At 38.9% G+C, this 15,933-nt stretch overlaps 1 protein-coding gene across 1 annotated transcript; it reads right to left on the bottom strand.

Moving 5' to 3' along the window:
* Positions 1 to 1,097: 1,097 nt before the first annotated feature.
* On the bottom strand, positions 1,098 to 12,724 carry vkorc1l1 (vitamin K epoxide reductase complex, subunit 1-like 1; the record flags this gene model as incomplete). Its single annotated transcript, XM_083926376.1, has 3 exons — positions 1,098 to 6,350; positions 9,098 to 9,207; positions 12,501 to 12,724. 3 exons carry the CDS (start codon positions 12,722 to 12,724, stop codon positions 6,124 to 6,126), a joined length of 561 nt encoding a protein of 186 aa, XP_083782502.1. The 3' UTR covers positions 1,098 to 6,123.
* Positions 12,725 to 15,933: the final 3,209 nt, after the last annotated feature.

Genomic DNA, 15,933 nt, shown 5'->3' with positions numbered 1-15,933 from the left:
TTCACTGTCTAACAGAGAAACTAGTCTGCTAATCAGCTCCAAATCTATCAGCAACTACACAGCATATCACCTTAACAACAATTAAAACAGGATTGTGAACATGTTATTATAGTAAGGCACTAGAAGGTGTGTTATTATAAGTGAACAATAAGAACAGCAAGCTTATCAATCAATTGACTGTCTGTGACCAAGCACTCAGCATCTAGTGTCTCAAGATCATAGTTGCAACAACAGAAAATAATTCCTCAGGTTGATCAGACCCGGCCCAGTAGCCTACAGGAGACCTGAGTCTGTTTGAGCCTGTTTGAACCCGTCCCCTCCAGCAAATCACACCATAAAAACAAGTATGACTGACAGTTACAGTTAGCCATTACAGCTAAGTGAACATGGAAGTCATCTTACAGATCAAGGAGAAACGTAGCCGTTTGGGCGTGTGTTTTAATGCCGTTTCCTCTCCTTTGTGAATGCTTGGCCTATACTGACTCTGGTTTTTGCCCGTCTCCGGTCACTCAGCTGCTGGATTGGTAAACTCTATTTCACCCAGAGCCGGCCGACAGTAGCTGCACCCAACAACAGACAACCCTGGCAACCCGCAATGTCCAAAGCTATTGGCTGGTATAATGTAACAGAACAAAACAGAAAGAAAAATGTAAATATTAATTCAGACTAGATATATTTTTTATGGAAAAGTAGTACTTTCATTCTGTTTCCCTCAAAACGGCCTGTATCTTTTAAATATAGCTTTTAATGAAAATTCTACATATTCAACCTTTAACAGTCCCAAAGAACAATGTGCAACGCTGTATCGTCCACACACACACAGCTGAGTGTCACATGCAAGTGAGAAGTGTAAAGCAGTTTTCAGGCAGCAGAAGCGTTTCTCTCCTCTCACCTCTGCCACTGTTCATGAGCGGCCTCTGATTATGTGAGCCTTTCACCAATCATTTAATATGACACTAACATAATTACATTAAGCAGTGATTCCCTTGTTGTTTCAATCTATGTTTAACAGCATTTCATTTCATTCAAATAACTTAAAATGACAGTTTCAGAGGGAATGTTTTAATGGTAGATCATTTCCACATGACAATGACACAATTAAAAATGTTCTCATGTCAATCCTTCCACAGTTTTCCCTTAAGGTAAAATGGATTTAAACAGATTCTTTTTTTGCACCCTCCTACCATTCATGTAACACTTTTCCATGTAAGAAAATACAGCATTTTAAAACATATTTGGCAATACAGAAGCAAACCCAGTAAGTTTTCCTCCACAAAGAAATTTAATAAACATTTAATGCTGACACATGGATTCCTAGCCCTCCAACCCCTCAACTTTTTTTTAACTAAAATAACGGCAGAATGTTAACAGTCTATACAGCTAAAGGGCATAATTAATGATGAAAAAAGGACATTACAATCATGTAGTTTAAACAGAGTGTATTATCAGCTAACAAAACGTCCTAGATAGACAAAATAAAGATGATAATTATATAGTGGAGTTCAGGAAGGATAAGGGGAACAACCATTGATTTACAGGGCATTTTGTCTGTCAATTTCTGAATGGATGTTTGCACCAGTACTGGACATCAAATCTTTGGGAAATTACCAATTTATCAGATTACATGTTAAGGTAGGCAAGCAGAAGTGCCTGTTAGAGTTACCATTCTTCATTTTACAAGGCTATCACTGTTGCTCGTCTTTGGCTCAAGGCCTAGTGATCAAACAGAAGGCACTTTTGTTGGCATTGGTGATGCAACTAACATGGCAGTTAAACAGGGCCTAAATGAATATTCATGAGAATGCACTATCGATCTTTTTGACATGAATTTATCACACGTGTTACCAGCCAAAGACTTCAAACGTTTGACTCAGCATCCAAATTCCTTTCCCCATTTCTTTAAAGTAACTGCACACAACTAGTGTAATAGACTTGCATATGACTGGAGTCATGAAAGTAATGATAGGCTGCCTACTGTACCCAGGACAGCTCTATGGTCGATACTCACAGGACACACAGTTGTTGCCGCCAAATCTAGCTAATTATGTCAGTTTGACTTGTGCAAATGAATCCATAGGAGACTTGTCAAATGTGAGGCTTTCCCAAACAAAGGACGACGAAACAAAAGTGTGGTTGTTAGTCTTCTTCTGAGTTGAGATGAAACCTGATGTAAGCCCAACAAGGCAATACTGGAGGAAGATCTTAAAGATGACTTGCTAAGAAATGATGCAAACATTTAAATCATTGTCTTGAGGACCACGCAGCTTGTTTAAAAGGACTGTACCTGTGCTTGCATGTTTACCACCAATCATGTCAACATAACATCATTTGTTTTGTCCTTTGGCAAAGGCATGTCCCGCCCTATGCTGCCTCTGATTGGCTTACCCTGATATCCTTACCTTAACCAATCTCACTCCTCATGCCTAAAGCTAACCAACGCATGCAACCAGTGCTAGCCAATCAGAGGCGCTGAAGAGCGGGTCATTCCTACGCCATAGTAGGATTTGTAATTTAGAACGTTACATAACTACCAACCATTTTCCAATGCAAACCATAGTGTTTAAATGAGCTTCTTTTCCAGGCAGCCATTGGTTCCCATTCTTTTCTGTATGCCATAAAAATCGACATGCATAGACTTGAATGTGTTTAAAGAGGACCCTCCACAGATTTTACACATCAGTGTCTGTTCACAGGTGTTGGAGGAGCACTAATGCATATGTGAATGAAAGTTGCACAAAGCCTTTTGTTACAAAGCCATTTGGACAAGGAAGAATGCATGCAATAAAAGAATGGTATCTCTGTTTTTGTGGTACTGATTCTGAATGAATGTTATAAGGAGTGTATGCTACATTGCTGGAGCACTCCTTTAAGTGAGCTTATCCATCTGAGTGAAACTAGCAGTGTTTCCATTCAATTTTCAAGCAAATTTTAATCACATTTTTGAAACATCACAAAGAAGAACGGCAATTAGGCATGTTTCCGTCCACGAGTGAATAAACTAGGCTACAGCGTAGTTTGATCAGAAGTTGGTTCAATAGGCTAAAGTCCTATTTACAAGAGAAAAATAAAGAGTCCTTAAGGAATTTGTTTCGATTGGGAAAGTTGAAATTGTTCTTTCATGGCCATGTTTTATGCTGTTCACAGATGAAAACATAAAAATATTTGAGAAGACAGTCACAGTGGAAAGATCTGCTCAGCAATGTGAGTTGTATGTTCACTATGTCAGAATTTTTTGCTCAAAGGGGTTTCCGTATGCTCTATCCAACTCTTCTTTTAACAAATGCAAAAACCACCTCAAGCAAGCGTAAAAACTTTTTTGGACAATTAAAGAAGTTTTATCAAATTCTGCCATTTATGGAATTGAAACACAGCTGCTGAAATCTAGACTTGGCTAGTAGGCTAACTGCATCACATGTATCAGTTATACTGAAACCCGAAGGACAAGGAAACATTGATAACACACTATAAATTATCTTCACTGTGAAGGAATAAGTGCTGGCCTGGAAGCATCTCTACTCGCAGTAAAATGATTGGAAACCATTGTCTGCCTGGTATAAATGATCTAAAATATATATAACACAATTCTTTGGAAAATGGGGAACAATTAGGGGTGTCACAATTTCAATTCTAATTCAAAAATGAGCTTTCAATTTAAATTATCGAAATCAAAAGTAGGACTGGCAATTCTCACATTTTAGATAAATTATTTCAATTTGACCATATGGCCTTAGTGTGGTATAATCCAGAATATGGTGGTTATATCACACTTGAAAATGTGAATGAAAACAAAAATCTGTTGATTTTTGATTGTGACTTTAAAATCAAAAGTATAATCAAATCATGGATTTGGAGAATCATTACACCCCTAACAATAATTATAATGTAATAGCCTATATATGATAAGCAGTAAGTGGGTTACGACATGCATGAAGAGCAGAAACTTCACTTTGACAATAGCCTATCACAAGTGATGACTTCATGATACCGCAGAGAGCATGTCACTGACATTACTTTCCTGGGAGTTGCTATCACCAATACTTTAACAATCTCTACCCCACAAAAAAAAAAAAAAAACCTGTCAGGGAGAACTTGAATTGTATTAGAGTGAAGGGGCATGGAGAGTAGCGGTGATGGAAACTATTAACAAGCTGGTTTAACACAACACATGAATCACATTATTACAGTTATTACGACTGTTCTGGATCTTTGACAGTGTGTGTAAGATTGTCCGATGGCCAACATATGCTTAAAGCCAGGAGATAGTGTAACATGCATCTGGATCCTTTAATCAGTTGGTTCTAGATGGAAAAGAGACAATGGTCCTACTCTGTCACTTGGTGCTAAACTGAACTGGCATTACTGTGGAGTTCTAGCAAAACCACTACCAGCTGTGGATGCTTTCCCCATACTGTGATTTATCTCTGGACAAACCTTGCTATGTTAGATCAACACACTTGATGAAAAGCTCCAGTGTCTGTGGCTGTTCATCTTAGGAAACCATCAGCGACCTGGATCGATTTCCTACCGGAGCAAAAAACCCAACAAACTCCCACATATGGCTTAACATACTGTTTTGTTTTCTTACAGAAATCTTACACCTTGTTGCGCTTGACATGACATTTTCCAAGTTTTGTTCACATCCTGCAAATGAACTGTAACTCAGCTTGGCAAGATCACCGTTACTGTTCAATAGACATCACATGTATACAGGCTGGACAGTGAACAAAAGCCAGATGAGCATTTAAACAGAGAGATAAGAGATGCATCTGCCACCAGGCCACTCTACACTTGAGCAGACAATCACAGTGTAGCAGCCTTTGCTACCTCATGAGACTATTAGGGAGGGAGAAACACTTCACTGGTATCTTAATTTACAAAAATGTGATCATAAAAATAAAGCCTTGGACCTGTGACAATAAAACAACGAGCAGAACTGGTGTTAACATGACATAATCCCTCCCACCCACACCCAAAACATTAAAAAAAGAAAAGAAAGAAAGGTAATTCACCTTAACACTCCTTTAGGCACATAAGTCTTTATGGATCCCACGCGTGTGGTGGTCAGGAATGCTTTTCACATAACAACCCAAAGAAATAAAAAATAAAATAAAAGTGAGGGTGCCTTTATGCAAACTTGGTGAAAAGAACCCATAGTTCTGTTTAAAAGACTTCGGTGTCGGTGGCTTCAGATGAAACAATAACCACTTACAACAAAGAAATCCACAACTCTGAACTGCATGCCTGACCAGGAAGACAGCCCATCTTCAGACTCGTCCACCTGGCTGTGACCTAAATCTTTTTGTCCCAGATTTACTGATGTTTTCTCCTGGTTTTGTCGATGTTTTGCTTCTCTCCTTAAAGTTCTGAGTCAACACTAAATCACAATCTAGCCTGGAATATTGCTCAGCAGCTATTTACAGAATTGCAAAACAAACAATCTGACTGACCTACACACAATATCTCACATTGTCCTGTTCATTTTTAGTGGTCCTTTTCATAAAAGAAACGTACTACAAAGTGTAAACATGAAAAGAAACTATGCTGTATAAATGTTAATCGTTTTGCCCCCACCCACCCTGCCGTTAAACCGTATCTGCAAACTGTAGGATAACGTAATGAGTGTTGTTTTTGTTTTTTGGACCCATTATTCGGTTCCGTGTTCGAGTGCAGATCCGCTGTGCAGTAATAGGACCTTTCTAACCGCTTCAAGTAAACCCCCTTTAATGTCCTGTTTTCTTCCATTCTGCGATCCTTTTTGTTCAAAAGAGCTGCTCTCCATCGTTCTGTATTGTGGCTCTCTGCCTCTGCTTCCACGGTTGATGTGCCCCCCCCCCCCTAAACACACACGCACAGCCAGCCCCTTCCTTAAGTGAGTACAATGTTAAACAAGGAAAAAGAAATGAGAAGAAAATCATTTTTCACTTACAAATCCTTCCATGTTTGCAACATTGAGATGTCAGGCCCAACATTTAAGTTAAATTTCTTCATTTTTTTTTTGAACACACAGCAGAATAAACATTGTTTGGAAGCAAGGTCTCCTGGTGGCAAGTCAAAATGTTCAGAGGTCACATTTCTTTTTTTCTTTTGTTTGTTTATCGTATTTTTCTTGCCGTACTCGACAGCTTAGTCCTGCTTGGCCTGAAGCTTCTGCTTCCAGGCCTCATTCAAGTAAACCAGTCGCTTGTAGTTGAGAGTAAAGAGAATGAAGTTCAGCGCATATGTGGTGATGCAGATGATGCAGAAGTCCTTTAGGACAAAGTAGAGGATGTAGCCCAGGTAGAGCGAACCCACCACCGACAAGATGGATGTCGTCATGAGAATAAGGGCGGCCATTGCACTGACAGTCATTCCTACGGCAAGAAACACAAGCTAAAGCTTAGGCAAATAACCATTAAAAAAAAGACAACCTTAGAACACACAAGTAACCTGATGAGTCTGCTCTTTCAGCCTCAGACAGTTCTCCATTTATGTAGCCAGCCTCCTCGTGATGACATTCAGTTTATACACTGCTCATATTATTCTGTTGTCACATGAGTTGCAGTCACAGTTCTATGGCCAAGTTTCCTCGGGTTTGATCCTTTGATATTTCATTAGGTTTGTAACAATCTGGCTGTTCCATACCTAGGTTAAAATAGGAGGTTTCTTGTTTCTCTTCCTGGCAGAATACACAGCTAAACAGGTTCTGATATATCTGCACATGTGTGAGTCACACAGCTTGACGGCTCTAAAGATATGATTAAAGTGCATATCTAGAGGCCCCTGAATGCGTTGGTAATGGACGTGCTTGCTTTAATTAAATAATTAAAGGTTCAGCTAGAATCAGTGTTTTACACATTGTCAGTTTATGTGATTATCAGGAGTGTCACAATTCTCCAAATCCATGATTCCATTTGACCTTTGATTTTAAGGTCATGATTCGATTACATTTTAGATTTAACTTTTCTTTTTTTTCTAGTACTGACAGCTAGGTCTTTGTTAGACTACTGAGTCTTGATTCGTAAAGATCAACAGCACAGACAACTGACGAAATTTAACTCTTTTTTTTGATCGATTCAGAATTGAAATCGTGACACCTGAATATTTGTGATGATTTAAAGCAGTGGGGTACACTGGTGGAAAGTAGCAGTACAGTAGTACAGTGCATTTACTACTATAATTAGAAGTATAATTTAAGTACATATACTTCAACCGAGCAGTTTTATTTTATGCTACTTTATACTTCTGCTACTTTACTTCAATTTAGAGATTGTTTCTTTTCTTTTGAATTTCAAAACAAAACATAATCCATAAATAAATTGTTGTTATTTAAACTAGCCAGCAGTATATAAAGTTGATAAAATGTGCATTACTTAACTATAGCATTCATTCGATGACTAATTTTGACATTTGAGTGTACAGTAGTCCTGTTTGACGGGGGTGTCATGCTGTAAACTGGCATTAATGAGAAATTAAACTTTGAATATGCAAACACTGGAGTCATCTCTACTAACAAGTATGTTGGTAAACAGTGCAAGGCCAGTGAAAATGCCTTTAATATGGAAATCTTGACCCGCTGTAGCAGTTTGGATTAACTGGGCTACTATTGTGTTAGTCAAAGGAGTGGTAACTGCTGTGGCTAAAAGGACCTCTTGTTCTGTGCCAGCACCAGGTGGCCAGGCAAGCCTACAGGCCACTCGGCAGGCAAACATGTCAAACCAGCATGACTGAGTCAGCAGCACCATCAATGCACTGAAGGGAGGGGAATGTGACTGTGAATGTAATCAAAACTTCAGGTTAACACCAAGTCACACATAAGAAAATGTTTGTGATTAGTCTGAACTGTTAAGTGCCAAATTACACTGGGATAAACGTAAGAGAATGATGCCACTATCTGTAGCTACCAAGGTCTATCGATCACCCTGCTTATTTTTACTGCTACTACACTAATGTTACCCCTGCAGTCTTAGTAGAAATTAGGGCTGGGCCATAATTCAATAGGATTGTTTATTATCTTTCAATGAAATTAATATCATGAAAACAAATAATAGAGATTTCTTGAGACACAATTACATTGTCTGTACCGACAATAACAAGCACATTAATACAAGCTTCTCAGAAAGAGTGATCTGAAATACCTGAGGGAATATCATTTGAAAATTGCAGTTTTGGTTAAATCAAACTTTACATTAACACACAGTTTAATGTGATTAAAATAAACTGAATTACATACACCACATTAACACAAGGAAGGAAAATATTGTCAAGACTATATAAAATGACTATTGTATTCATTTTTTCCATATTGTTTTGATCAGTGTTAAAAACACAATGGCCGAAATGCAGTACGACAATATTTGCTTTATTTGGACGACACTTAATGTTCTGATCCTTGCACGTTATGTTAATTTTGCCTTAAGCTCTTAATAAATTATTAGTTATAGGCTTTACCATATGGTTATTTCATATAGAGGGCTAGTCAATATAGAAACTCACTTGCCCAATTAGACAGTTATTAAAAAAGAAACGTTTATTTCCAGAGCTGATGATGAAAGTAGCTACGGAGTGAGCCATCTCGCTTCATTCTCATCTCCATTAGGATTAGGCATTGATCATTTTGTTGTCATTTGATAACCACTAATAAATAAAATAATTTGTATAGGGGCAAGTAAAAACTGTCTTCGGGCAAGTAGATTTCTGACGCACTTGCCTGATTGGGCAAGTGAAAAAAACAACGCTATACCCTGATAGACTATTTATTTATTGAATAACCAGAAAACATACTAAATTGTGATATATATCATTATCGAGATACGAAATTACATAAATGAGGATGGAAGATTTTTTGGGGGGGCCCTAGAAGAAATTAATTAGAATTAAGTCCAAACAACACAAAATATTGGTTGCAGTTCAACTATAAAATATATATGTTTAACTATATATTTATATTTATAGGCCACTAAATATTATGTCAGTGTCATGTGAGTCAGGTTTCAAATACAGCAATGACAGAGGAAGGCAAAGGGTTGAATCAGCCCTAATTGTTAGTGTAATGGCTGGGGAAATTTGTCACCTGAGTTTGCAATATCAACAGATTACTCTGAATAAAATGACATCTTACCTAGAAGGAGCTGAAAGGCATAAAAGACAATCCCGTAGACACTGTTAGGCTGGTTCAGTGCACTGTCATTTCCAAATATTGAGCCCAGGAGTCCAAATCCTCGACCCCACCTACACCACGCGAACACATCAACAAAGAAGTCAGTTACAAGTTTACTTTAGGGAGTACAGAAACAACAGCAACAACAACAACTGTCCAAAGGATAGTTGATTAGGAGGAGAAAACTAATGCTGCCAAATAAAAAGCACTTCTTTACTGCAGTGGACACTGACATGACTAGAGTACGAGCATCGAGGCTGGGTTGTCCCACCGGATTTACCGTACAAGGGAACCCCTTTATTGTCTGATTTAAAATTGTCCCGAGAGGGCAACATTTAATTTATCTGTGGCACAACCACTGGTGAAATATTCTCTTATTCCCTGTTAACCATTCTATTGTTCACCAATAACTCTAAACCAATGCAACAATTAGGTCTCGTTCCAGTCTAACAGAAGCTTTAGCTGAAACCGTTTGTCTTTAAGGAATACTTCCACCCGAAAATGATCAATTGTATCATTCACCCCATGTTACCTTGAAGAAAGAAATTGTTATTAATGCATGCCTCCACAACGAGCAAAGAATCCAAACACAGAGACAATGCTTGATACATTTAATAAGTAATAGGTCTGCCGTTAACAAAACTATATGGAAACATCTGTTTACAAAATCTCACACAACTCGTGCAGTATAATCCGAGTCTCATGTATCCAGTCGTATACTCAGTACACATGCATTTTTGCTAAAAACCTTTACATTTACTCCATTTGAACACTTCCGCATAAACTATCTAATGCTTGCACAGGCTCACTACCCGTCTGTGCAAGACTGTTTATGCAGAAGTGTTGTAAATACTAAGGTTTTAGCAAAAATACATGCTTTTCTGAGCATACGACTGGATGAATGAGACTTGGATTATATTGCATAAATTGTGTGTTTGTATACAGATGTTTTGATAAAGTTTTGCTGTCATTAAATGTGGATCCCTTTTTGGATTCTTTGTTCACCATGGAGACATGCAACAACAACAAAGTTTCCTTGAAGAATTTACGGTAACACGGCGTGAGTAATTGATTGAAAATAATTTTGGGGTTGAAGTATTCCTTTAGGTTTGTCAAATTATTTCTATGTGCTGATGGATGTATTTCAAAGAAAACCACAACATCCAGCACAACAAAAGACAAGACGGTTGTGCAGCCATAAGGCAAAATTAAAAAACAAGTTTTTCTGCTAGATGTTTCAACTTATACAACATGATCAGTAAACATATTACTCTTTTTCACGTGGTCTCTCTGCTCTGTAGTGATAAAACCAACTTTTAGAGTGCATTTAACTTCTTGCATTATGTAATAAGTCATACATGCACAAAGTACTGAATGTGTTCCTGCTGAATACTGAGTCATATAACTTAAAAAAAAGCGGTCCATCGTTGAGTAAGTTCCAGAGTTCTGGCATGGAAGACCAGTAGATCATTTTAAAATTCCTGAATATACACGGATCCATTTACATTTATGTGCAACTACACAGGTATATCACTATTCATATACTAGTTATTCCTTATGATATCATGTTTTAGTGAAGTATAGAATTAATGCAGCATGATTGTTTGAAGTTTTCCCATGTTTCATTTAGGGCTGGGCCCTGAGGCTATACAGCAGCAGCATGGAGATAAGACATTTGTTCTATAACTCAGACCTTTGTTGTAGGGATGCAACTAACAATTACTTTCTTAGTCAATTAATCTGTCCATTATTATCTTGCTTCACTGATAAGTTGACTGGTCTATAAAATGTCAGGAAATGGTCAAAAATGTCAATCAGTGTTTCCCAAAGCCCAAGATGACTTCCTTGAATGTCTTGTTTTGTCCACAAAACAAATATCTTCAGTTTGCTGTCATAGAGGAGGAAAGAAACCAGAACATATTCACAGTTAAGAAGCTATTCTAAAAATGCTAGGTAGAGCTGGAGATGATACAGTTTAAAAGCCTCTGTGCACATATGTTACAGTTTATTTTACTTATTTATTTATTCTAAATAGCTTGAAATGTGCAACATGTTAAGCAATCTCATTTCATTGACTACTCCATAAGAACATATTCTCCTTGTTTAAAAGAAATAATGTTTTCCCACATCGCGGACATTCATGGTTTCATTATTTTCACTACAGCAGACATGGTGGCTAGTGTTTCATGGCTTTATATTAAACAGTGGCATGTGCAAACCAGTCAATTATACAATACAATAAGCTGCATCACCAAATATAGGGTATAACCCTGATGGCATTAGTGAGTAGACTTTCAGAAACCAAGCTTGTTTAGCCCGAAGTAGAAACTGCTACGATTATTAATTTAGAGGGAATAAATTGTGCATTTTATTCAGTCATTAGGCTATTACTTCACTATTATAAACGCATTCAGTTAGAGCTGATGGTTCCTAGTTTATTCTAGGTAACAACAGGCAGGACTGTCTCTAATCTGACTCATTTTATAAATATGTAATATGTCCTCGATAGGTTTCATTCCAGACATGCTGTGAGTGATTTGTCCAAGGCCTGCATAGACTCATTCAGTAGGTGGGGTTCACTTAAGTCGAGCTGGTATGGGACACATACTTCAGCAGTAACGTTATCAGCGTTTGTTATCTGGTAACAAAGTGTGATGGTTAGCAGCACTGAAACTTTAAGGTAGCCAATGTTGTTAAAGTCCCCTCCACTGACCTCTGGAGAGGCAATGTGCATCGTCCCTTTGGTTCATAGCTCGGGTGTGTAGGCTTTAACCCCTGGGACTGACTGTTAGCTGCCCGGTGACATTAGCATGGCAGCTAATGACAGCAGCGTGACAGCCCGAGCTAGTAGGTTAGAAAGTTCCCCCAAAATTAAGCCAAGCCAAGCACCAAAAAAAATCACAGTTTCGGCCAGAGGAATGAATGGACTCATGCAGCAGCAACACACATGCAACAATAACGTGAGTCTGAACAAGCTACCCTCAACTTTGGTGCTAAAGTTGGTGTTACAGATGTGTTACTCTTCCATACACACAGAGTTAACATCAGCTACTGGTTGAGTTAACCAACGCTGATGGCTCACTGTTGAGAGCTAACTGGCTAACAAGTAAAACAAACGGGTTAGCTAACGGTTAGCAAAGTTAGCTTCATCGAGCGAGACAGGCTAGCTAATGTGCTTATTAAATGATAAAAGTTAACTTATTCCCGACGTTATATTGAACTAAGCACGCCGGCAGCTGTAGTTGCAGTTAGCCTTAGCAGCCGGTGCTAACTGAGAGCCTCTGACAGTTTGAACCGCCCTTCTGCCCAGACTACAGCCACAATAGCAGCTTCATTGAGCGGCTCTTTGCTGAATTCAAATTACCTTGAGCTGAACACTTTTGAACAGCTGATGGAGCTGCTGACGTCGCACACAGCCTTATAACTCGGGTCCCGAGCCTTTTCCCTCTCGACGTGAAAGGCGTATAGAGACAACAGTATGCCCAACAGGCACACGAGAAGCCTGGCTATTCTCTCCCACCGAGGGGTGGACACTCTCAGGACGGGCGCCGCCATCACTCTCTGGCCTAACTGGAGACACGCATACATACGCAGCGAGCTCGAGCCCGAACACACAGCGACGTGGAGAAGCGTCAGGACGTGCCCCACCGTGAGGGGCGGGCCACCGCGAGGGGCGGGCCACCGCGAGGGGCGGGCCGCCGTGCCCCACCGTGAGGGGCGGGCCACCGTGAGGGGCGGGCCGCCGTGCCCGGTAACAACACAGTACACAAACAGTCAACACGGCTCTTTTTTTACTTATTTCACTTGCTTGTTTTCTTTGTTATTATTTTATGTCAATGTCATTTTTTGTCTAAATGTCCTTTTATGTGTTTCTGTCCAATGCTTTGCACTTTGGTGTTGAAAGGGGGAAATTGTTTTCGTTGCAAGCTCCAGCTATACAAACAACACATTTAACAACAACAATATTATACAGATAACCTATATTTGTAAAAACAGAAATATAAAACAATATATATATATATATAATAACACATTTACAACAGTAATACATACAGATCAAAAGTACCGTTATAATGTGCAAAGTACCGTAAAAATGTCTAAAGAACAGATTGTTTATGATTGAGTCCATATTACAGAGAAGGGGTGACTGACTCTCCTAGAATATATATGTATAAATAATAAACCTGCTTTGCCATTATGCGGACACGTTTTAATCACCTAATATACAAGCAAGTCTTAAGATCATACATAGGCTTCTAACAACACGGTATTAAGTCCGTTATCTCACATGAGAGTAGTTGGGTGTAATGTTCATTATGGTTTATGCATATTTCATACATGGATACATATACAGAGTAATCTATGTGCAATGTAAATTACTGCCCTAACTTCCTTGGATATTTATTTATTCCCATATCGCAATTAGGCAACAATCCAGTCACTAAAGGTCCTTAAACTTACTTGCGCGTTAATGACGTTATTACAACAATTTCAAACTATTATTTGCGACACAAACAGCCAAAACCACCAAACAGAAAAACAATACACACACATAAACAAAGATTAAACATTTAATGTCAGACCGAAAATGCATCAAACATATCAACATTTCCAAATAAACAGCACAATATCTATTTATGAGTCCATATTTCCTCGATCCGAGTGTCACGGCCATGAGCACGTGACTCCGTGTATATAAACACGGGGTGACCTCATCTGTTTACTCCGTGGTGCGCTCGCTCGACAGTTGTCTGGTGGAAACTACTGCACTCCGTCTCCAAATGGCGACAGACATGGAAAGATTTGTTTCTTTCGAGGAAACCTTTTACGATCAGTATGACTATTATAACCTGCTGGAATACTCGTGCCACGCTTGTGGCAAAGGGAGATCCAAGAGGGAAATCGAGCTGAACACAAACCGCCATTGCCCCGCTGGACACGAAAGAAAGATAGCAGAAAAATTTCACAACAGCGAAATAAAACGCAGGAGAACCAAGAGCGCTTCGTCTTGATGGCTTTCCTCGGTGTTTGCAGGTAACAACTAGTCTGGAAACAGTGTTTATTCACTGTTAAAGTCCATTATTTAGTCAGCCTCTGCGGTGGAAAAAAACAACCCCCTTCTTGTTGTTTACATAACGAGCTCCTGCAGGCAAATCCAAACCGATTATTTCCAGAAATGTCAGGTGAACAACGCCTGCTTTTGTGATCACAGTGAGGATCGTTATAATATAAGATGTTGCTTTGTTCCACCTATTAGGTCACTGTGACAAGGAGAGCCATATGCACTATCATTTTGCATGTTTTTCCCAACCTGTACAATTCTCTAACATACCGCAATATCAGTATTATGATGAAATACAACCATGCGCAGGTGGAATAACTGCTGACAGACTGATTTTTATAACTTCAAATTGGATTCGTTGACAACAGCATAATAGAAAAACACGCAAAGGATCAGAAAAATGATGTGTCTATTAACCAAAACAGAAAATGAAAATGCGATCATTTAGAAGCTTTACTTTATTATTATTATTATTGTTATTATTATTATTACTATTAGTAGTATCTACTTCACATTACTGTTGAAAATGCCAGCAGTTCTTGCTCAGACATTTTAGAGATCAAATGATTAATCGAAAAAATGTTCTGCAGATAAACACTTCACGAACATAGTTGCAGGGTTTGATTGGTGATTTGATTCTGATTCCCACACAGATCCGGATTCCTGATGTTGACTATGGCCAAGCTTCTCTGCCCTCCCTGACCCAGTGACTGGAGCTCCGTGACTCCGGGAACAGGCCCAGCGATCAGTCACGAGACAGCTCTCCACTAAATACTCTGTAGCAAGACCTGCTACTCTCAAGTTACAGCTGTGCAACAATCGCTTACGTTGCGTTATATGGGTCAGTGGTGTGTGGTTGATAAATATTTAGAGGTAGATGTAGACATTTCTGTGGGTGAAGAAGATATGATGCGTGTGTATTTTGATTCAATAAAAATTGATTTAATCTAACCAGTTTGCATTGTTTTATTTATCATAACTGAATACTTCTATACATTATTTGTATTTTAATACAGCTGGTTTAGTTCTGTTAAGTTGGTTGCTTTACAGGTGTGTTACTGTTTTGTGTTTTTATAGTTTTTCTGAAAGCAGAAATCATTCCTCAGTACCTTGCATTTGGACTTTCTTCTCTCTATGAATTTCTCCTTCCTGTCTGTGTCCAGTGTTTTCTCAGGGAAGATGAGGGCCTGCACCTTTTGTTTCCCAGAGGAGTGTTCAATTCAATTTTATTTATAGTGCCAAATCATAACAAAACTTATCTCAGGACACTTTACAGAGTAGGTATAGACCACACTCTTATTTATGATTTACATAGACACAACAATTCCTCGGTAAAGTACGGTGGCAATGAAAATCTTCACTATAACAGGCAGGAACGTTGGACAGACCCAGCTCTGTGGAGGACGGACATCTGTCTGCACCGGTTGGGGAGGAAGAAAAAGAGAGAGAAAGAGAAAGAGAGAAAAGACGGACAGATGGACAGAGAGAAACAAAGACAGACAGACCCCAAGGTCAAGGGGCAGTACATTCAAAAATGCCTACGGTCTAGAAAAAGATTTGTTAGTGAATTTTAAATTGTATGATCATTTTTTTATGATATGAGCTATTTGGGATGTCACTTGCAGGGAAATGACTGCAAACCACTTTGTCCGATCCAACAAGGCCCCTACATCAATGTCTTTTACGGCATGACTGATGAGGAGCAGGCACTGACAGTTCAGAAGATCTGCAGGAT

This window comes from Echiichthys vipera (assembly GCF_963691815.1).
Source record: "Echiichthys vipera genome assembly, chromosome: 14".
Taxonomy (NCBI): Eukaryota; Metazoa; Chordata; class Actinopteri; order Perciformes; family Trachinidae; genus Echiichthys; species Echiichthys vipera.
Note: the sequence above shows the minus strand (reverse complement) of the source record. Positions and strands in the feature narration are given on the sequence as shown.